Below are 24,809 nucleotides of genomic sequence, written 5' to 3'. Positions count from 1 at the left end.
TTGACTGCTTTTCCTCCAGGTGGGGAGTAGAAAAATTAATAGAAATCTGTGAAAAAAGAGATGGGAAGTAGGCTGAGCTACCTGTTACCAGCAGTCTGTGTCACTGACTTCACTGCCATCACAGGGAAGTCAAGAGTATGGGTGGAAGTTCCCAGCTACAATGCAATGCCAATCTCAGGTTACAGCAAGACCAAGTTCTACTAAAAATGCAGGTACACCATGACAAATTGAAAAGAAATGTGAAAGCACTAGCCTTGGGTGAATTTTAATGTTTTTATTGTATTAATCAAATGGCTTCAAGAAATTAGAAACAAAACATTTATACTTTCTTAGTATTTTTTTGTAAGAAAAAAACCCCATCATCCCAAATAAAAGAAAGCAAAAACAAACAAAACAAAGCCAAATGAAAGAACCCCCTAAAACTATTTATATGTTTCACTTTTAAAGACAAAAATTCTAACCAAAATTCCTCTTTTTCTTTTAAATGTACACAGAAATTCGATGATGTCTGTTCTCTATTATAGAAATGCTTAACTCATGGCAAGCCTCAAAAAAGAAGACTTGAAAAAGCCTGTAGAAAATAAAGTAGACTGCAGTTGCCTGCTGGATACCACATAATATATCTCACCAGAAAGAAAAGCCATCAATTTATCAAAATGTATCTGAAAGGGAGAAGTTGAGTCAGTTCCACATGGCCAGTCCTTCTGACTCTTTAATGGATACATTTTGAAGCATCACTGCAGATAACAAGGCAAGAATTACTACTAATTTTGTTATGTTAAAACTATGTTTTGGTGCTCCCCAATTTTTTGGGGGTCACAGGAAACAAAATTAGTATAAACACATTACCATGTTAACTGTACTCAAAATCCCATGGACAAATGTATCCCTTAACATCCATCTTCAGAGTAATTAAGAAAGATTAAACATCGCTAATAACTTATTTTTATTTCACTTTTCTCTTCTCTTTTCAAATGTTCACCCTCTCCACTTCATAAATCTTCATTATTTGTCACACTCCATATTGATTTTTTTTCCTACTGTGTTAGTAAAGTAACATCTAGAAATATGTGAACTATTAGCTGGAATCACTTTCAGAAAGTTTGCCTTTCCATGCGAACAACTTTATATAAAGCAAATAGTGACTACATATCGGAGTTTTGATCTTGCCAAGTCCATGGGATCTGATGCTTGGCTGTATAGTTTCTTATTTTATATACAGTGTATATATACACGAGTGCATATATATACACATATACACACACATATATACATATATAATTATATATGTATACATTCACACACATATAAAATATATGTATGCATTGTTTTTTGCAAATGAAATCAGAAAGCAAGCAAAACACGACTGACCTGACTTACCTGTACTGGGCTCACAGTCAATGAAATCTTCATCATCACTGGAACATTCAGCTGATGAAACGATGTCATCTGTTGTCTGGCATGTGAAGCAAAGGAACAAAAGAAAACAAAAATAAGATATTTGCAAGTCAAGAAGCTATTACAGAGGCAGCTAAATATCCAAGTAAAAAAAAATAAAAAGTTTCACAAATGTAACTTTTAAAATATTTCAGTTGTACCAAGCACTGTGTATATGCCTGTGTAAATGTGCCCTCCACTGAGTTGGAGTCTCCTGTCAGAGTAACAGTGTCTATCCTGTGCTGTTGAATATTTCAGGTGTGCACAGGTGCTGTGCACCTACTGGGCTGTTTAGGGCAGCAAGTGAATCACTGGTGCTGTTGAAGGAAGTACAGTGGGCTCCAAAGCCTGCTTGGCTGGCAAACTGCCCTCCAACAGCCACTGCAGATGAGTCTGCCGGGAGGAGGCTGGGCTCCTCCATAAATACCAGTATCATGTAGGGCCAGCCAGAAGGCACTTCCTGAGAGATTTACCATGTGAGGCGTGCTCAGACTGAACATGCTTTCTGCAAAGAAAAATATACAAGATAGACTCAGATAAGACACATCACTCAGCTAGCAGTACTCTTTGCTGTGCCTGATGTACCACTCTGAGGCAGACACAATTCCTGTTCTGTTAATGCACCTCTTGGAATGGGAATATGATGTTGACGCAGATAGTAAATATCTCTGCAACTCAGTTGTTGCATGATGAAGAACTGCTGCATGTGTCAGGTATGACCAACATGCAACCTCACCTCCTCGCTTAGCAAGTGAACCGGGATGTGGATGCAACTGGGTTGACTGGATGTAAAGTCTGATTCTGAAAGGGTTAAACCAAACTGTAACCATTCACAACCATTACAGGTTTCATCACATTCCTTTGCATTTCCAGCTGGTGATATTTTCTTCTTCTTTTTTCATTTTCATTTTTTATATTTTTTTCTTTCTGTGTGTGTACTGCTCTAATTAATGAGCAGCATGTACTGCAGCATGTTAGAGAGACGTGTACTGGTGTCTCTTCCCAGCAGCATCTCCTGCCTCTAATTGCTGCAATTAGTTGAATTAGTAATGCAGACCATTAGGGAGAGCCTGTGGCAGCCTCTGGACACAGGTTGTAATGTTCCTGCGCACAATACAAAATTACCCCAGCTCAGCAGCATTGGCTCAACCACGGCTTCTGATGAAACTGTCTCCCTTAACAGCCCTTCCTTGCAGAGAGCTGCCTATTCTGCTGAGCAGTATGATCACTGGGATGACTCCTGAAACAAAACAACTGAAATGCTCCTCACCAGGCAGGAAGTGTTGTTGAACTCAGGAGCAGAACAGCTGCACTTCAGTATTCTAGGTGAATATTTCTGGGAATCTCGCATCTCAACAAGACTTTCAAATCCTTACTCCTGATAAAGATTCTCCAGCTTTAAATAAGGTCTCCTTTACATTCTTATATCTGCTATAACTGCCTCCAACATGTTCCTTCTTCCCTTTACCAAAGAGTTCTGAGGACTCTGCTGTTTCTTTAGCCTCCTGTGCTCCCAGCACTATGAAATACCTCTGACCCACGCCAGAAGTTCCTTACCCTCCCCATCTCTGTTTGTATTTGAGCTAAGGGGAGAAAAAGAGAACCAAGAAATCAGTCAGAAAGATCAGATTGAACCTAATGATCCTTCAGTCTTGATTTCAGTGGCTTAGATTGAGCCAAGAAAGAAAAACAGGATAGGTCAGTTGCAAGTAAAAATTATAAAAATAGAGTATCTGTAAAAAAGCCAGTCATGAAGTATTTTATGCGTTACTCAGTCATACCCAGCAGTGGTCATTTGGCAATGTTTTGTGGAATGCTTGCAGTAGTTTCATGCTTAAATACTTTCATTAAATACTTCTACAATCTTGCTTCCACGGGGAGTCAAGATTAAAAGGAACTGAAGGTAATATGTTCCTGCCTTACATGTCAAGGTCATTTTTTTAAGATCTTCTTTCAGTTATAGAAAGTGGAAGAATTCTGCTGAAATCCTGCTGACTTCTCTTAAGACAAACTGGCTTTAAAATTTTGTCTGCTCAGTAAGGGGAGAAGAAAGGAGGAATGAACAAAATAGAAATTTACTTTTTTCAATTCTCCTGGTCCTGTTACATATATTTTAGAAAGTATTATTTATCCCCAGAAACATTATAACTTATACAGTAATCACATCCTCCAACACTGAAATACAGCTGTCCCTGGGTAAAAAGATATTAGTTTTTAATTGCACCAATGTAAAGTAATTTAGCACTATTTAGTAAACAAGGCTATACTGCTAGAAATTTTTTAAGCAGGGAAATTGTAGTTAGTCAAACTGGAGATTTATACTGTAGTTGTCTAAGGGTAAGGATGGCACTGTGAATAAAGAATAAACAATCCATCACTACCAGAAGACCTTGCTCAGACAGTGCTAAAACCCTGGCAATTGGTTTTGATTTCCAGGTTAAATTTAGATCATGTGGATTTTGGTCTCAGTTGAATATCTGACAATTCACACTTCTCAGAGAAAAACAGTGATGATTTTCTCCAGTAGGATACAAACATAAAAATTATAACAATGTGTTGTTGTCACTTATCAGCTGCTATACCTATTTGATTATCTACTTACTTGCTCAGATCTCAAGGCTTCGTGCAACATTAATGTGGAATCAAATCCAATTGAACTGACAATGTGATTTAGTATTGGTAAAGAATAAGGAGTTCCTTTATAAATATTTTTTTCCTCTGGTATATTAGAGGCATCATATGAAACCAGGAAGGTAACAAGGTCTTTTTTTTTTTTTTAAACTGGACACCTCCTTGCAACAGGACACTGGTAGATAATAAAAATTTAGAGCATTTTGGAAGTGATCAGCCAAACTGAGGGTCAAAACATCCTTCCAGACCTATTAATTACCCTATATCTAGTTGGGGAAGTCCCTGTACCACAACCTGAAAAGTCATGAAGCCTGGCCCTTGTTCCTCTTCTTGTTCAATTTCCCATCTCATAAGCAGCTTAAGGCAGTACAGGCAACACATTTATGCTGCACTCTGATACATGTACTAGATTTCCTGCTATAAAATCCTCTTGCAGCTTGTGTTGGCTCTGAACAGAAAAGGGCACAGTAAACCAGACTCAGACAAAATGCAAATATGTGATGTGCAATAGTCACCAACCCTGTCAACTTCCACCTCTATTTGCACTTTTCAATGACTGGTTCCACACATTATTTTATCAATTAATCTCCATCTTTCCTCCCCATCTCTACTACGTACTATTTCACCTGATATTCTATTTTTTTTTTTTTTTGCTTGGTGATTGCTCTTTATCCCATCCTGTTGATTTTGTGTGTATAAAAAGGAGGGTTAGAAAAAGAAAAAAAAACCTCCAGAAGTGGTGTTAGATTTAAGTCAAGGTCATTAACGAGATCTCTAGAAACCACAGAAAAGATAAGTACACTAATCTGTCTTGCCATTTCCTATCTTGTATTTTTAATCTCAGTACTTTCCATCACAATTTATCACTAACTGATTTTCTAGTCCCACCACATATTGGTTTTCCATACACCTTCCGCTCAGATACCAACATCTGAATCATCCCAAAGGAATAAAGCTATTTCAGTGAGAAAGCACAGCAAATTCCTGACCACAGGAACAGGGTCAACGAAACATCCAGAAGGCCATTACTTCTTGTAACAGGAATTTGTACCTTTCAAGACCCTCCTGGGGCTGAGAATTTTCACTGGATGTTTGTTAAACTTGCTGGTTCCACAAGACAGGAGAGGCCAGTGAGCAGAGACCCTGGAAATCTATCCACTAAGATAATTTCTTCACATCAGAAACAGCTCACTGTGAGGCAGTAAGCAAAAACATAACCCCATTTCTGGTCACTTTTCCCCATTTTTGAAATGGTTCTCATTATACTCACCCACTGGCCCCAGGGAAGTATGTGGATTAATGCTTTAGTGTCTGCCCAGTGATCTAGGGACAGGAAATGCTAAACATTCTTATGTATAGGCAAAAGGATAGTAATGAAACTTCTCCATATGCTGTGATGGAAATGATGTTTGTGTTTTCATTCGAAAGAACATGAGAGAGAAAATATTTTTCCCTTCCCTATATTAGCTAAATTCTATATTAAAAATAATAAGTCACACTATACTATTTTAAAATATGTATTTCATTTCTAAAGAATCCCAGCTTTGAAATTACTTGGCCTGTATTAAAGGCCATAAAACTAAAGATAGGTATTATAATAACTTTCAATAAAATTTCTCTCTGGCAGGAACCCTTTTTATTCCTTCCTCTGAAAGATTTTTTATGGCATTTATATTATTATTTTTTCTCTCCCTCTCTCTAGTGTTTAATGAAATTGCTTTGGAATAAAACCAGGGTAGGAGAAAGTGCTAAACTCTGAGTCCACCCCAGAGGATTTATGGGCATACTTACCTTCAAATTCTTTCTATTTCAGTGAATTGGCTCCCCATTCCTTTCCATGAATTATTAGTTCTGTAATCACCTCCTCCTAATTATTCACTCTAAGGGCCTCTTCAATCTTGACACGGTGATAGTTCTACAATCTTTGTTCATTACACTGTATGTACTGGTGTGGGATATGTAGTGCAAGGAAATTTGGCATGGTGGGGCAAGACCTACTCAAGATGACTCTATTCCTGTCCAAAATTTAAATTGCCCAAAGTCCTAATTTATGTATACAAATCCATAACCCTTGCTCCTTTGCTCTACACAAAATGGCAGGTGCTGAATCTTCCTTTTCCCAGTTGCAAAGTTTTTTTGACACCTTGCTGTTTGGGTACACCACTATTTAAGAAAGATTAAGCATGCTGGATAAAATAAGCTCTGTCACAGAACAGCTTTATGAAATTATAAAAAACACACCCAGGAATGATGGAGTTCTCCCTTCTAGAAGGAGACAAAAGACAAGGACCCATAAATTCAACCCTTAGACAAATTCCTGCAGAATTACACATTTGGCAGTTGCTTCACTTGGTAAAGTAGGATTCAATTTTCCCACTTGCCTTTTTCTTGAAATTCTTCTGCACTCTATACATGTTATTTCCAATTCAACACCATTATTTGAAAGGCAACACTTCATGCTTTGTGGTGAGAGAAGTGTAAATCTATTTGCCACTGAGGAACCACAATTTACTGTATTTCTTGAAATATGACCATCACAAAATGCTAGGCTCAAATATCTTCCCAAGAGTGGAAAAATACAGTTGTATTAACCCGGGCACTGCATATGCCTTTTACACCTAAAATATACAGAGATGAAAGTCAACAAACTTCTTCCTAAATACGACCACTTGACTCCCTCCATTGCTTCCATGCTGCTGTATTTTTGATAGATCTCAAATTTATTATGGTCTGTGGGCTACATATTTTCTTCTATGCCTAACAGCATAGAGTATAAATGCTCCCTTTAGAAGAACAAAAAGTTAGTGATGCTGTCCAGTCTTCTAGAAATCAAGATGTTTCTTGGCAAAGAATAGGCTCAAGGCATTTGCTGTCAAGCCAAAAAAAGATAGCAGATGAAGTGTCTGTCTCATTAGGAGCCATTTCTAGTTTGAATACCTCCACCTTTTGTACTTTGGTAACTGGGCTTTTTAAAGAACTTTTCATATTCTGTTCACACTATTCAATTAAATGAGAATCCTTCATCTGTCCTTTCTACATGTTACATTTGTTTCTCACTTTTTAATTAATCTTTATTTGCAAAATACCCTGGAGGTCACTACAGCGTAGCAGACCTGAGAGACTCAGTCTGGACAAACTCAAACTACTACATACAGATAGAAATAATCTGCGTACAAATGGGAAAATATTAGAAATGTTGCAAAAATCATAATGAAGTATTACAAAAGAAGCTGCAATTTGGGACTGTATAAACTTTTAAGAGGAGTCTTGGGTCTCCTGCCTTTTGCTAAAGTGTATAAATCTTTTCATTACTGGATAGAACAATATGTATTTTCTTATCATGGGACAGACACAGCCACAAATATGTGCAAGCCCTTTGCACCTCCACATATAATGCTGAGGTTGTGTCTGCTTCTGCAGAGGCAATGCACCAGAGAACATGAAACTAATAATTTTTCTTCATATAGCTAATTTGTGTGAATAAAAAACCAAGAGGACCAAATCCTCTGTTTGTTTAAATTGGCATTAATTTCAACCAGACTGCAACAACTTGCAGCAAGAGAGAATGGCTCACTACATTTAGTTTTGGACAATTCAATGCCAAAAGATTAGGAATAATTTAGTCAATTCAGAGAAGAGCCACTGAAAAGAGGAAAGAACTGGAGAGATGTATGAACAAGACAGGCTTAGTAAAACCAAACATCAGAACTCGATTTAATAAGGACTTAACGTATGATAAATTTTTACATGTCACAAAGGACATCAGGAAGAATGATAAACTATTTAGAGTGCTTAAAAAAATGATAAATTTAAGAGAAAAAAAGGTGTTATTTTAACTAAGAAAAATCTCAGTAGTGATCTTTACCAACTATGGAGAGATCTCAAAGAAATAACAGAAACCATTAGCACTGAGGTCAAGCAGTTGCCTAAGTCATCCAGGTATGAATACCATTAGTCTATATGCCCTAACGGGCAAGAGCTTGCTCCATCTATCTTCAGTCCAATCTAATTCACTCTAAATCAAGTCCATATTTACATCTTCTCTGTCACTATGCAATATAAACACATTACACATTTCTCTGTCATTCCAAAGCAGGCAGCAAAGCTATCCAGCACAGCCTTTCAGTTTGCTGTGCTCAGAGCCACAATCACAGAATATTCTGAGTTGGAAGGAACCCACAAGGATCATCAAAGTCCAACTCCTGGTCCTGCACAGGACAGCCCCAAGGATAACACCCTGTGCCCATTGTCCAAATGTTTCTTGAACTTTGTCAGGCTTCATGCTGTGACCACTTTCCCTGGGGAGCCCTTTCCAGTGCCCAGCCACCCTCTAGGTAAAGAACTTCTTTCTGATAGCCAACCTGACACAACTTGAGGCCATTCCCTTGGGTTCTGTCACTGGGGCTGGTGTGTTACCTACCAAGAGGCTGGTGGGTAACCAGCAGGCATGTACCCTTCAACAGTAGCCCAGCAAAGTGTATCTTCTGGCTGCATGTTCCTGGCTGGATATAAAAGCTGATTTGCTGTCAAATTATAGCATTAGGTTGGGATCATGAGAGAGCTATCCCTCAACAAAAGCAGCCATTTGTCCACTACTATGGCAGACAACAGATTAGGGAACTAGGCAGTTAAGTAAGAGAAAGCAAAAGATAATCTTCCCAACTGTATGTCAATCTAGATTCATGGGCAGTCATGATTAAAAAGAGCTTTGAAAGCTTGAATTATTCCTTTGAAAGCCAAAAGCCTGTCTCACTAAAATCAATAGTTCATTAAGACTGTAAAGTCTGACTCTTCTGGACCAAGTTTGATGCCAAATTTCAGAGACTTTGTTCTGTGCCTGAGCTGGGGAAAGTCAACAGGGAAAAATCATGTTTCTGCCTTTTGTCTCTGTCTGCTGGCAGTGGGAAGGGTGATGATATTGTGAGGCAGTGTGAGCAGAGAGAGAAAGAGAGGGGAGGGCAAAGAGGGGAGAAAGGAAAGTGGGGAGGATTAATTCATCTGTTGTTCAAGGCACCCTGACAGGGGAAAGAGAAGTATTGAACCACAGCAGCTTAACCCAACTTCAATGTACCTTCCCAAAAGCATAGGGAATGTAATTCTTCATGGTGTTCTGCTGATAAGCAAATCCTCCTAAATCCTTTCAATTTATTTCTTGGCCTGAAGAAATTACATACTATTTAGGAGCTAAATAAATAAATAAATAAAATTTCATTTCCATGAATCTAGATTGGCTGCTTATTGATTACATAGGCCCACAAGCCACTTGCTTTTCTATTTCTTTCATTTCCTAACAGAACAGGCTCTTTTTGACTTGAACTAGGAAAGCATCAACTGGCAAGTCTTTTCCAGACTATTCAATGTAACCTTCAAGATTTGCAACAGCTTTAAACTGGGCTGTAAAATACCATTTAGTGGTTTTAATACAAAAGATACAGCTTTGGTGTGAGAGAAGACACTTTCTCCCCTCTTATAAACCAATTTCTCCTTTCCATGTGAATTTTCCTTCTTCCAAACAAGTACCTTGAAGATGAAAGTTGTGTGTCTATACACTGAAGACAGAGCCTCTTGGAAGAACCACACAGGAGGAATATTGACACTGAGTATACTTTTCGTCACTTGATGAAGGAGCCTGTGCTCCTTCCCTATTATGTTTTTATTTCTTATTGAAAGAAAGTGTTGCTTGAAACATCAGTCCTCTGTTATACAACCACAGCTATGCAGATGGTGCAGGTGAAAGCCCCCTAAGAAAGGTACAGAAGGTATGCCCATCATGAACTAAAGTAACTAAAAAGTTTAATGCTAAAAATCAAGCCACTACAGCTGACCCCACGACAACTCCCACTCTTAAGTCAGTGAGAGCTGCTGGAAGAACATTTTGCTGAAATTCAAACACTGCTCTGGAGTGTGACTTTCTGAATATTACATTAATCTACACAATGTTGTTTCCCAATTCTTGTCCAAAAGTCTTCAAATGGAAGACATTTCTTTTAGGAAATGGTCTGTAAATAGATACAGTGTATTCTCCCCTGTGCCTTTATCCCACTTAGAAGAACCAACAACCATCTGAACACACAGAGCAGCATAAACTTCACCTTTCTGCTCTTTTCAGCATCTGCTTAAAGCAGGACACAGGAAGTAAAAGCTGAATAAAGATTCTTATAGATATGTAGGAAAAAGCCAGATTATTGACAGAGTTTAGCATCCTGCTGGTGTGGGCTCTAGTCCCTTAGGTACATATTCTATTATATTATCTTAAACGGCCACAGAAATAATTTTATTAATACGGTGGGCTATGAACTACACTTGCTGAAAAATAAAATGTTACATACTTCACCAGCAGAAGGGCAGGGCAGATCACTGGGATGCAGTTACTTTTTAAATTGCCCCAAGCCAAATTGCTAAGGACATTGAATCAGAGTCCACATGTTACTTGATTCTATTTTCTTGATATTGTCATAAATTTGCTATTTGACAACAGCAAAACTGCCCCCTTTCCTTGTGCTTCTGTTTATATTGCCACAAAATTGAGAGAAAACAGTTTCTCTGCTTGTTTGGCATACAATCATAATTTTAGTAAACATTTTACATTCTCAAAGCAAGGCTTAGTACAGAAAACTCCTTTACATTTAGTAAAGGGAAGCCTACATTTCAGAAAGTTAGAGACTCAAATGATGTGAGATGAATCAACTGCCCTTTGAAGACTCAGCCTCTAGTAAGAGTAAATGGGTTTTTCTTTGCGTGCTAGCTGGCACTTAATAACTGTGTCAGAAGAATATTTTTCATTTACACTTTGCTCCTTTGCTGGAAATCAATATGTCGTTTGCTGGCATTTTCTCCTGGACATCTTTATTTAGCTTGTCTTTTTTCCTCAGAGGGGAGGGAGCTGTATTTGATTTTGTTCTGTTATTGATTGGATCACTCTGAGCAAGAAATAAATAACTAAGCACAGCACAGTAGCTTTAATGACAATCTCTTAAGCCTCAAAATCTGCACACCGTGTTGCACTCCCCCCTAACACATGATTCAAAAGAAACAAATCTGTAAAGTACAGTTACTGTATAGAAAAGAGGTAGTCACACGTGCAATTTATCTGGCATTTCTACTCATGTGATCACTTAATAAAACTCTCCAAGTTCTGTTTCTATTAAAGCAGTAGTCCTTTTCCTGTAGCACTTACTGCTGGGATCTCATAATCTCTTGCAAATGAAGTTTAATGAGACATTAAAGATACAGGAGATCTTCTCCCAGCAGACATGGTTCCCTGGAGAAAAGAGGAGCGCGTTCACACACTAAGCCCTGCTGGCAGCGCAGCCTGCTCCCTGAGGTACAGCAGGGCAGCGAGCGCTGGCGGAGGGGCAGAGGCTGCGCCCGGCGGCACCGAGCAGCACCAGCCACAGCAATCCTGCCAGCAGCCAACGAGAAGGGGTGGGCAAGTCAATCCCACCCAGGGGCTGCACAGTAATTGCCCATCTTATTTTTTTTTTTAAACCGGGGAGTTCTTTGCCTCCTCTCCTGTGTCTCTCTTAATTTCTCTTACTCATTATTACATTGACCACAAACAGTTGGCACACAGAGCTGTAAAATTCATAGAGGAGATAATACCCTAGTACGGTCCAAACTGTGGCACTTAAAATCTAATGTGACAGGGTATGTTATTCATAAAGTAACAATAAACGTAAAGACTCTGAATAAATGTGCCTTAAAACAACTTCTGCAATTATTATAAGTACCTCTGAGTGCAATAAGATAAACAACTATCTTTGAATATTCACATTAATGCGCTAGACTATTCTTGCCAGACAAATATTCCTCTTGCTCTCCAAACATTAACCCACACTTAGAAAATGGCATTTAAATACTGTTACTCACAGGATTCACACATTAGCTCACAAGGGGAAGGCAATTCCCACACATTTAAATGCAGAATAAACATAATGTAGAAGAAATAAATGCAGTAGAAATCCTGGCCCACTAGTACCAATCAGCACCTAGAAACGCTCCCTGAATAATGTTAGAGAGTACAACATTTAACAAAGGAAAATAGCCACTAAATACCTATATGTAAGCACATATACAACGTACCTGCTAAAAAAAGGCTAGGAATGGTTTTAATTTATAAACAATAAGAAGTTTATAAACACAAATGTCACAAAAGTGGCTGCCGTAGAACTCATATTTCCCAGGAACATTGACAGCCTCTTAATCACAAGTCCATCCTTCCTCCCCTAATATAGGATGCAAATGATTATCAGCATTAGTACAGAGACACCTGTTTACTCAACAAAAGGCATATATTACCATTAACCTATTAACATAGTGACATCATGGTCAAATCTAATAAAAATTAAGTTAAACAGTTCTAGACAATATTTCACCCAGAAATACATCTGCTAAATAGCGAATGTTTAAAAATCATACTTTTCTACCATTACCATTTTTTTCCCATTTGAAATATGAGTAAACCAACACCTTTACTGAAGGGATAGGGAACTGACTTCATACCACATGTTAGCAAAAAACAAGTAACAAAAGAACAAACAGGGAAATTAAATCATTACCACCACTACCAGGGATCATGGGGGAAAACTTAGGAAAGTTAGAGCCAGAGATTTGTCTAATGATAACTTTATCAATGAAAGAGATCTACTCCCATCAAACATATACCCATCAGCTTAAAAAACATACTTGGTCCATCAAATACTGATGAAACCAGGTAAACTTCAACCTCATGAGTTGTGGACCATGACAAATGGCTCCTGGGCATTAAATCTGAAGTAAACTTCACTTGAATGGCACATGAAGTGGTCCAAGCTGCAAATGGTTGTTATGCAAGAAAATTTTGCTGTTGGGTAAGGCAGACTCCCATGCATAGCAAGCCTGATAAACACTTATCACCGCTGGGTTTCTCAGCAGCCCCTGCCTAATCAGAACATTTGCCCTGCGAAGGATAAGAAGGCCATTTTCCTTGCTTATTTATTTAGTTTTCTAGTGAGTTTGATTAACTGTAGTAAAGACAAATCAATCTTTTGTGTTTGTGTAAAATGGAAAAAGGAACAAAGTTAGCTTTAGTGGCCCCAGAGATGCTCAGCTGGAAGGCACTTACTGAGCAGGGAACTAAACAAAGGAATTCAGGCTTTAAACACCATCAAGAACCAGCTTACATCATCTATACTTCTACCTGCTTAAAGGGAAAACAACAAACCCACTCCACACACAGTGAAGAGGCTTTCTTTTTCTCTGCAATTTTGTCTATAAAGGCATCAAGTACTACAAGTTTCTTCCTTGTGTCCTTCAGATTTCCATGGTGTAATTTGGGAGATATTGGGAAAGAAGTATCCAAAGAACATCATCAGGAGGAGAGAGGATTTGAAGCTCTAAATCCATAAGAATACTTTCACTGTCAGTAAACTTGCTTCTCAATTCAGTTTTGTGGCAATTTTGAATTTTTGACATCAATAACCTCTTGGTAAGTACTGAAAGATAGCATGAAATTAATGCCCACTATGAAATGAAGAAGCTTCTGCACAAAGAATTTGAATGAGACACTTACCAGTTGAAAGTAGAACTCTTGAGAAATTTTCCTTCTCATATATTCTGATTATAGTGTGGACAACAGTGGAAATCACAAAAGAAATTATGCCATTTTAATACAATGGCTATTAAAAGGCTTTAGTAATACAAAGAAACACCTGGGTCTTCCAGACTGTGGACAGCCAAGTTTTAGCCCACGGAGGATTTAACCTTAGTCTTAGCAAGGCATAGAAAAGGACAGCTTGATCAGGATGGAGCCAAAATGTAGCAAGAGTCCCCATATTCAAGGTATTCCAGACCCTGAATAGACAGACAAAAGTGCACGCTTAGGTTTCTTGCTACATCAGTTTCTGCTTTTTCATAAGAATTAAAAAAGGAGAAAGAATCAGAAATTTTGTTTTAAGAAAAAACTCCATCTTCCATTGCTACAACACCTAAAGCAACAGCTTTGGGATTATGATATGTTTCTGTGCTCTCCTGGGAGGGAACAAGTCCAGTTTCCCTTAAAACTGCCTTTTCAATGGTGTCATTCTTGTAGCTTCACTGGTACCAGAAACAAGACATAATAGCCACTGAATTTAAAAGGTGGCACCTGTGCATTTTCCGATGTAGGCCCTACTCACACTAAAGAGATTACTGGCATTACAGACATGAGGGCATACCCAAGCTGGTAGAGCTCCTCCTTTTTGGGTCCAGCAACGCTGACTGAAGAAGGCCTTCTGCCAGCAGAGTTACACCACCTGTGAGTGTTTCAAACTTAACTGACAATGATTGGTGTAGTTGTGTCCATATCAGGATTTTGACTGGCAACAGCAGGTAAAATCAAAGCATGTGCACTTCTGCACTGTGGGACATGCAGTGAAGTTGTCAGAACTCGTGAGTACGACACTGTATTCCTCTGAAATGCTTCAGGATGGAAAAAGTGTTTCTAAGAAATCCTGTAATTGACTCCAATTACTAGCAGCTGTTATTAACTGTCTCACAGTTATTAGCAGGCATATAACTTCAGTCAGGAATTTGCCAGTAAAAGACTGCAGTCAGTGATGTTTCTTTTGATTCAGAAATCTCAGGTGAGAGGGGTCTATTATTTTCACCAAGTCTGACTGCCCATTTTACACAACTGTGGAATTACACAGAAGAGCTGAGTGCCAGGATGCCTGTGCCACTGATTTGCAATGACCCTTTACAGGGCTGTTAATATGTCAGCACACCATGGCTTAATTTTTAAGATAGTGAAGATACACATGTATCTCTTGGAAGCAAATGTTTATAAATTGCTCTGACAGTACCTTGAGGACAGTGCTGTGTAAAGGATCTGAAGAAAGATTATAGAATTCTGATATTGTTTGGGTTGGAAAAGATCTTTAAAATCCCTGAGTCCAACCATTACTCTAACACTGCCAATTCCATCACTAAATCATGTTCATATGTGCCACATCTACATATCTTTTAAATACCTCCAGGGATGGTGAGTCAACCTCTTGCCTGTGCAGCCTAGCCTGATTGTATCCAGTTCTTTATATTTTGTGAGCAGGAAGACTCACACTGTCAAAACGGAACTCCCATATGGACTGTAACAAACTGTTATGCAGGGCTGAGGTAGGAGGGACATAAGAAACATTCTACTCTCTTTAATGTTTCTGAAATGAAATAAAATATTGGAGGTGACTGCACAGTTCCTACAAATGGAGGTTCCTGCAGACAGGAATTTCTTGCAAATTCTTCTCATCAGTGGGAAAAACCAGCAGTGCACATCTATAGAAGTAAATGACAGCAGAGCTTAACACCAAAGGCAAATGACCCTCCGAAAAAGAACCCTGCCATGGTGGACCACCAGTACTCATCAGAACACAAAACTTGCTTTCACAAGCTCTAACACAGCTTTTCCAACAGGTGCAGAGTAAAGCTCTGTAACCTCTCTACCAGGCAGCTTTGAATCTTAGCACCTCATAGATAGTGGAACAAATTACCTGGCTGGTCCCAGGATATCCCTTTTACCTAAGTCTCCCACTTATCCAGAATGTGCAATTGATCGAAACAAATGCTACAATCTGACACCATGGAGCGCTTGACAGCTGTCAACTCATTAAGTTCTATTCACTGGCTTCCCACCTCCTTGCCAATGTATTACATAAATTGCATTTTAGCTGGCAGCCTTTTCCTTTGCCTGAAACCATTTTGTACTGAGCATATTTAAGTTCTTTTTTTTTTTTGTTTTGTTTTTTTTTTTTTTTTTTAATGAATTTATTCCTTTCCCTTTGGTAATTTGCCTTGCCTTGCAACAGTTTGAATGGGCTGCAGGATACTGTTTCATTATCAAGCCGCAACTGGAAATGAATATTTTATAGCAGCTGAACAGAGGTTTGGCTGTAAATGACTATATCCTAATTACACAAAACAAAAGGAAGACAGAAAGAAAAATGAATTTAATTAATGAAATATTGATGCAATTTACAGACAAAGGCCTTGCCATTTAGAAGGGAATTCCGGCATTGTGTATTTTATAAAGAGCTAGAGGTTCACTGCCTCCTTCTTGATTTATGTAGTTACTTGTCTCATATTTAATTTTTGCTTCTTTCAGGCTCTTTTAAATGCCTGAAGATATGTCTGGTATCTGTCCACACTAAATCACAGATGTAAGTGCTTCAAATGCAAATATATACTTATAATGACTGTTACAAGAACATGTAAAACCAGAGCAGAAGTGCAGTCATGCTAGCTCAAACTCCACCAAAGTCTTGACTCCTGCTTCTAGCATTAGACATTTATGTTTGCTGACAGATAAAGGATAAACACAAGAGAAACCTGCAGAAGTACTTTTCTCTCACATATGTTAGTTGGAGTAGCAAGCATCAGTTAGGAAGTGGTTATACCTGCAACTATGTGCTGCATAGATTTTGTATTTCATGGTTCTTAATGGGCTTTTCAACCACATGCTGACATATTAGCTCTTAAAATCTATTTATATTTTTTTCTATAATATCATATGTCAGTCAGTTCCACATTTCATACAAACGCACTTCCTCCTGTTTATCTCAGCCTGCTTCTGCCTTATTTCACTCCTCAATCTTTGTTTCATGAGAAACTGTGAGCAGTCATTGCCTAGTCACAGTTTCTCAGATACATTTTGATTTTAAAGACCTCTGTTATCACCACTTGGTTACCAATCTTTCATCATGAAGAATGTCAGCCTATTTAACCTCTCCTCATGTGGAAGCCATTGCATATCGTGCAGCTTTTTTATTCATCATAGATCAGTTTTTGAGAGCTGGTGGCCAAGTGAGTGCAATACAGAAGGCAAGGCATAACACAGATTTACACAGTGGCACAATAATAGTTTAGATTTTTTTTTTCCTCTAATAATGTCTAAATTTTGGTTTGCCATCTTGAATGCAAATTCATGTCCAAAAGTAACCAAATCTGGTCATTTGTTAGCATACAAACTAATTTTCATTTTTCCATGTGGTTAAGATATATAAATCAGTGCCAAATAATGCATTTTTTCTGTTCTGGCCTCAGTTTCTGAAATTTTTGAATTAAAGGCCTTTTATCTGAAGTGATTTATTGATTCCTGAAATGCTTCAGAATGCCATCTGTTGAACTGTATATGGAGCATGAGCTACAAAGAAGCAATAAAGCTTTTAAGAGGATGCTGCATTTCTCAGTCATTCTAAGTCCAACAAGCTGACACCTTTCTGAGGTCACAGAAGGCACCTGAGTAAGCTCCAGGGATGCCTGGCAGGTTCACAGAGTCAGGAGGCAGAAGGAGAGCATTGTAATGCATAATCATTTAAAATGGACTGGAGCAATCCACATAAGATCAGTAACAGACAGAAGACTCAGTATCATAAATAGAAATGTGGAATGTATTATACATTCCAGGAGTGAGGACACACTGTAGAATCTACTCCAACTTGTTTCCTTATCTTTTTGATGGTAAATGGTCTTTATTATCATGCATGTTGTAAAGTGAATTAGGCTTAAATATAATGTCAAAATGCTGCCTGAATAAAATTAGAAGATGAGAATAGACCTGAGCTTTGAAGAAAATCATATGCAGCTGTACTTTGTAGCACAAAAAACAGTTAAAAATGGAAAAACAATGGCATATGTTTGCCCAAAATAACCTTTATCTTCAAAACATCTGTATCATTTCGGATAAGCATGACTTTTCACCCTGGTGTGGACTCTACTGTCCACTGAGGATCAGTAATGAAATACTTTTAAGGAAACTGCTCTGGTTTAAAGTTAGTAAGGTCAAAGAGAATGCAGACTAATATATCCTGTAACTACAGAACCAAACAACCACAGAATCTGGCTCTATGTGAAATGCAGTCTTCAGAAACGGGGGGGAGAAGCTATTGGCTCTTGCCAGGCCAATCAACCACATACCAGTTGGCAAATCTTGGCAAAAGCAAGAGAAATCATTGACCTGAAAGTGTATAATCTAGAATTTTCTACAGGCATAGTTTCTTTAAATCCTGTATAGGATGTGAATATAAAATACATAAATGAAAACACAACTCCTATACAATTCCATACCTTGCCATTGATTAAAGTAAATATAATTTCTCATCCACTTCAGCAAAAAGAGAAAAATGTATCAGGAGTGAATGAATGAATGAAATAAATGGATATTTAACAAGTTTGGAAGGGAGACAGATACCTTTCAAAGACTTCAGTTACATCTCTCTCTGTGCTATGATTTGTTTTCTAGACTTTAGTCTCCATTTCCCACGCACTGTTTCCACCTTCAGCCCCAAGCTGTCAAAGTCTCTGCTCCTACTGTGCCTCTCCCTCCCCTGCAGTATTACTGAAGCTCAGCAGCTTTGGTCTTCTACTTTCAACATTACTCCTCTTTTTCTCTGCTACCCCTTCTTCTTTCAGACTCTGAGGAAAATTGAGTGGCTCTTTAATACCAGCAGAGATACAGATCGTAACTCAAACACAGGCTTTTAAATTTGCAGGGGAAAGATTTCTTTAAATTACATATTATCAGAAGGCATAAAACTTATATGTGAAGATACAACAGCTATTGTGAAGATACAACAGCTAATACCTGAATTTTAACAATAATGATATTATCCACAACCTCAAATCAGATCAAGATTCTGTTATTTAGATACTACAGTATAAACAGGATAAAAGAGACCTTGTTGCAAGTACGGCTGCTTCGTCGAAGAAGCAAGATATTTAGTACAGCTGACAAGGAAATAACAGCTCAGTTTTACGGTGAGTTATGGTTTTAAAAGATCAGCTTTTGTTCTATGCTTGAACAACCCCAAATGCCATTTAAAAACAACCTCAAAACCAGAATGATATCCAAGTATCGGGTTTTGGACAATAATGGTTTTTTACTTGCACCTAAACTTCAGACGTAACATTCAGCGTGTGCACGACAGCAAAGCACCCACTGGACGACACCTTGGAGGGTGCAGCCCCCACAAAAGGATCCAGGTTTGACATCCATGCTTCTGAATAGCTAAAAGCAGGGAAATTTCTCACTGCATCAGGAGCGTAGGAACAAGAACCTGCAACATCTCCTTCCCACAGCAGTGCCCCGATTGCAGCCTGCTGGGGTGAGAGAGCCTCTCTCCTCCTCGCATGACAGAACAGAGAGCACGACAAAAGACAGCCTTAGGAAATACCACTTATAGCCAAGATTAATGAAAGTGCAGACGTATGGGCAGAAAAAGACTGTTTGGCTAAACATGGATTCCTTAATCTGGTTAGCCTGGGAGATTTCCAAAGAAGCTAAAAAAGATTTTATTTAGGAATGCAGTTAGTGCATGTGTAACATTAACTGAGATTATACCTAAATAGTCTACAAAATAACATTAGCAAAGATTATACTTAAGCTTGTAGGGCCTTCTGACAAGAACAACTTCAGGAAAAAAAAAGAAAGAAAAGAGAGAACAAAAATGTAATTGCCTGCCTATCAGCTCCACTATCATAATTACTTTCAAACTCTTGACATGGGTTGAATCAGATGAACACCAAATCAATTTTTGCAGCCAGCAATCATTGCATTCTTAGCTCATAAATTAAAATGTCACTAGTAGACTGAGTACAAAATAATGCCTGTTTCAGTATTTTAGCCTGCAGAGAGAGCAACATCTTTCTCCTTGTTTGTGAGTGCAGCTTGTGTATCCTTAATCACTGTACAGAACATTATAGTCATCTCATTCAAACAAAAGTTTGCACCGCCGGATCCCACACAGGAAAACAAGAAATTATACACTACCTACAGAGTGGGGTAGTTTATCCCCCTGGGTATCCAGAGCCCCATTCTAGATCTGGGGAGATGGCAACATGAGTTTTTATCATGCCTGTGCACAGGAGCAGCATTGCAGCATTGGGGATTTGCTGGCTGCACACTGGTTCAGGGGAGGAAGTACCTTAAGCCTGTGCTGCACTGTCCTCCCCTTCATCCTTTTCTGACCTGCAGTGAACCTCATCAGGCTGAAGTGAGTAGAGGGCTTCTCAATACAAGGAAAATTCTCCAAAAAACCCCAGATTTTAAGGCCAGAAACTAACAATTGTTTTCATTTCTTTAAGGAATAAAGCGATCAGATTTAATTTTATGAGTCAGCAGCATATGTTGAAACCTGACCCATAATAACAAATTGCTTAATTTCATATTACCTTTTGTGTCTCATTTCTGCGTCTGAGTAGACTTAATTTAATAGGCTGTTCTGTGCCCAGTACCTTGCCTATCAGCTCTCCCTCTCTATTTTTAACCACAAACTGTGCAGATGAGGGTCACAGAACCAGGCCACTGAGTTTACTTTTCATGTAAGTAGAGTTACCAAGATACCCTGATGTTTTCCCCTTTTTAGGGGCTTTTGCACTTTACATAACACTTAACTGCATTTTTAACTGAAAGCACATTGCTTAATCTTCATCTAAAGACTGAGATTTTTTTTTCTCTCACATAATGAGAAAAAGCCCCAAATAACCTGTTTTTATTCAGAACTATCTCTAACATCTACTTTCCAAAAGATAAAACTTCAAGCACCTTACTCTCTCACCCATCCCAGCAGGAAAGGAGCTACGAAGATCAACACAGGTTTAATTTCCATTTGCTTCAAAATTCTCATCCAAAGCTTCACCTCCAAATACCAATGAACAAGACATCCAGCTGTACTAGCAAATCCAACTGATAATTTTAAATGCATTTCTGTAACAGCCAATGTCAGGATTCAGAATTTTGCCTCAAGGGAAGTATTTGAAGAGTTGAGGATTTTCTTCTGCTCTTTCTAGCCTTCAGAACCTGAGGTATAAACTCATCGAAACCTGTACAGTAAAGTACTTCCTTATTTAGTAAAAATAGGATTGCCTATCAGTTCAACTCAACCAGCAGCCAGTACATAGTGGAGGGCTGCATTTAGAGAAAGTTTCATCTCTTTCTTACAGTTATTATTTCTCTGGTTCAGAAAGAGAAGTTTCACTTTAAGTGGAATGGTTGACGCTTTACCTGATCAGTGGGGTAATTTGACCTCACAGGATGTGATGAGCCAAATGATCACAAGGTCTTCTATGTTTTTGCCTGCTACTGTCTGCCGTGGGGAGCTCTGCACCTTTGTGCAAAAGCTTTCTGCTCAGCTGTGCCACCTAAGAGCTGACAATTGATGACACTGGAACTCAGTAGAGATATGGCCTCATACCTCTATGATATTGTCATTAGTACAGTACCAAAATGACAGTAGGTGCAGACTCATCAGGTACACAAATCACAGAAAAACAAGAAACCTCTAAACGTGCAGGAGCCAGTACTTAGCTACTTCTGTTCTACATCAAATAAAGCCATGAATAAACTTACTCTTCGGGACCTCTTCCTCCAGATGACTCCCATTTTGGATAGAAACCCATTTCTAACTTCCAGCTGTATCTCATTCACAGTTGGGTAGCAGCCATGTTGGGCCATGCCACCCTTTTGTTTAAAGAAATAGTTTCCCAGTCTCCTCTTTGTAAAGACAACACACTTTCGGAGAGAAAACATATCTCTTTTATTCTTTCAGTATGCAAGCTAAAGAAGCTAAATTGTAAAATATTTCTTCTACTGAGACTGACTCCAATTCACAATTTGTCCCTCAAAACCTTATTTGTACCAGTGCCAAATCCTTCCAGTCATTCTGGAACATAAGCAGATATGCCCTAAAACAGCACTGAGCAAACTTGATTTTTTTATAAAATACTCTAAAGAACAATTCTGTTACAAAAAATAGTGGCACGTTTGTTTGAAGATGTTTACAAGTGCTTTACTTTCACAAGTAAAGGAATAGAGATAATTATGTTCTGTCAGATAGAAAATCAGGTTAGCTACAAGACCACCAAAAGATCTGACACCAGTTCTTAAGGGAGGGATTTCTAGTGGCTTAAATGCAATGACATTTAAGGATCAGCCCAACATACTATTGAACAAATTCAATTCAGACAATCTACAAAATGGCTGGAAACAAAAACGTGCCTTTCTTGAGCAGAGGAGGAAGTAAAGAGATCAAGCTGAGAAAAAAGGGCAGTTACTTTTCAAATTGTCATCTTTTATCTCTGAAGAAACACAAAAACTGAAACTGATAACTGTCTTGATATGTTATCACTTATAATAACTACATTATGGAGATGTAATACAGAGTAAGTCCTTAGAAATTCCAAACTTAGAAATCAAATATAATGAATAAGTGAGAACGCCCCACATTCCATTTCAATTCTGCTCTCCTTATCTGCCATGCTAATATTTAGAAAGTAATTATTGCTCTTGATGATTAAATTTTTTTTTCTCCTCTTGAAATGACTGATTTTTCTTTTGAAGTCTGCATCACCCTGAAGGGAAAATACACTTCTCAGCAGATTTTTTTTTCCTATTTGCCTAACAAGGAAAGGGGATTAGAAAAATTAGAATGAAATGACAATAATTAAAAAGAGGGAAGAGAAAGAACGAGCAATGAAAGGCAGGATTTTTTTTTTTTTTAATGAGGATTGTCTTTGGGAATTCACGAAGAGAAAGTGAAAAATTATGAGCTCATCTCATAGGTATGACACCTCATGCTGCAATCTGGAGTTCCTATAATGAGGTGAATGGGCACTGCTGAGAGCTCATTGCTGGGGAGAGGTTAAAATGAGTTCTGCATCACCAAGCCAGGCATTTTCATCCTACCACACTACACATAATTTTTTTTGCAGCATTATTGCAGCTGGGTTAGTTCTCTAAAGCAAGCACAAATGCATCTTATCCCAGAGTCTAAGTGTCATGACCAAGTTAATTTGGGCTGGAGGGAAAGGAATTCACACTGTAATGAAGAAGGGAGGTGCATGAACCTAGACAGTCGTATACTTTATCAATATAAAGAGGTTAAACTATGGAAGTTTAACTACAGACTCACGTATCCCCTATAATAAAAGGCAAAGTAAAGAAAAACTTAATATACTATAGGATATACCAAAAGCAAAATATAGACATATGTGCTTTCTCATTCTGTAAACTCCTCCCATTAAAATGATCTAATGAGACATCGGGGTTTTTGGATGTATGGTATACTAAACCATGAATGAAACTCCCTAAGAATCAAAGCCCACACATAGGAATGCAACTCATTCCCTCCCGAGTTTCAACCCCTGAAATCAGTGTATGCCATGCAAATCAACTTGGCCAATCTTATATAGAATATTACCACATAATATGTGAGCATGGCTCCACACTGCTGCAATGTGAACATGCCGGTGCAAACTTAATGGTTGGACTCGATGATCTCAGAGGTCTTTTTCAACCTTAACAATTCTCTAATTCTCTGATTACTGCTCTCTGCTCTTGCAGAATGGCAAGCATAAGATGTGCACTATTATAGATGAAAGACACTTTATCCATAGCCTCTGTATGAGGCTGAAAATGTTGAAACTAATACTTTAAAGTGCTCTTTGGTAAGAGTACTCAAAATACCACATGACAAAGAAATTTCCTTTTTTTTTTCTTCTTTTTTGAACAAACCCTCAAACCCCAAACTCTTATGTGGTTTTTTCCAAGGGAAAAAAAAAAGAAAAAGAAAAAGAAAAAGACAAGGTATGAGGTCTTAGAAGATGACATACTGACCGTGATTCCCAGCTAAACTCTTGGATATCTGCTGAAGCAGCTACTCAAGCCAAACTATAATTCACAGAAACAAACTGGAGAAGAGCCAGCTCTGGATGATGTGATTGGCTTATTTTGGAATATGAAGTGCTTCCTCTTGACTGCAAGCCATGTCGACTGTCCTTGGGGAGATGCTAAGAAGAAACCTTGATCAGACTTGGTGAGACAAAGCATCAGTATTGGGTTGTGTAATGGATGGCCATTCAATGCCTTTGTATCTGCAAAGTAGCTAGGTAATATCTGCAATAAAATAGATGTCTTCAGTTGCTAAAGAGGCTAAACATACATTTCCTGGCATTGTTAGTGCTTGGTAAATCATCAGCAAGTTTTGTCATTGTCATCTTCTTTATTTTAAATACACTGCTTTTGAAGTTAATAAAATGACTTGTTTCTCCCGAGTGCTGGACCATTTGCATAATTATAAAGAGGGTTCGTGAAAGAGAGTCAATGAGATAATTCCCACATGCAAATTAAAGATCTTTCAATTAACATGGCAGGACGTGTGTGAAAACCATGCTAATGCAAGTAGAAGAGATCCCTAGTGGCACTTCAGTAATCTGCCGGTATGCTAAGGCATCTCTTTGTCTCACTTTGCTTTGTCACTGGTGGCCTTTGGGCAACAGGGTGGTGGAACAGAGCAAAAAATGAAGCTTTTTGGGAAGGATCATTACTTCAATGTTGCTGGCGGTGTGAGAGAGCAGTACCTTACCTTCAATCTTTTTTTCAGGCAGAAGTCAAGTTGATTGATTAAATAACCGTGTTTCTTTATATCAGGAAAAATTTTAAGAAGAGTCTGATTTCCAGAAAGCTTTTTCATTCACAGATCAATTTGCTTCAAGTTCCCCTCATGAAGGGTGACTTCCCTCTCTTGTCTTCAGTACTAATATATGCACTACTTTCATAAGGCTTCCCTAGTTTCTCTGGTTACAATTAATGGCCTCTCAGAACAAGTACTAAAAAGCAGATATGAGTAGAAAAGGACACTGGATACTTGGTAACACTTAGCTTATACCTGATAAAAAGCAATGAAATCACAACTTTAGAATTCATATATATAAGTTGGTAATCAACTTCAAAATCAGAA

General features: G+C 38.3%; 1 protein-coding gene across 28 annotated transcripts in view; it reads right to left on the bottom strand.

Annotated features, from left to right (window-relative positions):
* NRXN3 (neurexin 3) overlaps positions 1-24,809 on the bottom strand; it is a 961,434-nt gene that overhangs the window by 36,650 nt on the left and 899,975 nt on the right. For 16 of the 28 annotated variants that reach the window (XR_005257043.1, XM_038137596.1, XM_038137609.1 and 13 more), the window contains one exon: positions 1,372-1,456. Coding sequence is in view for 26 of the 28 variants with exons in the window: in XM_038137596.1 (XP_037993524.1) it covers positions 1,372-1,456 (85 nt within the window). In the remaining 2 variants the exon portion in view is untranslated. The remainder of the gene's footprint in view (positions 1-1,371; positions 1,457-24,809) is intronic. The other 12 variants (XR_005257044.1, XM_038137600.1, XM_038137610.1 and 9 more) reach the window with 1 other exon arrangement.

Source organism: Motacilla alba, chromosome 5 (assembly GCF_015832195.1).
Source record: "Motacilla alba alba isolate MOTALB_02 chromosome 5, Motacilla_alba_V1.0_pri, whole genome shotgun sequence".
Classification (NCBI taxonomy): domain Eukaryota; kingdom Metazoa; phylum Chordata; class Aves; order Passeriformes; family Motacillidae; genus Motacilla; species Motacilla alba.
Note: the sequence above shows the minus strand (reverse complement) of the source record. Positions and strands in the feature narration are given on the sequence as shown.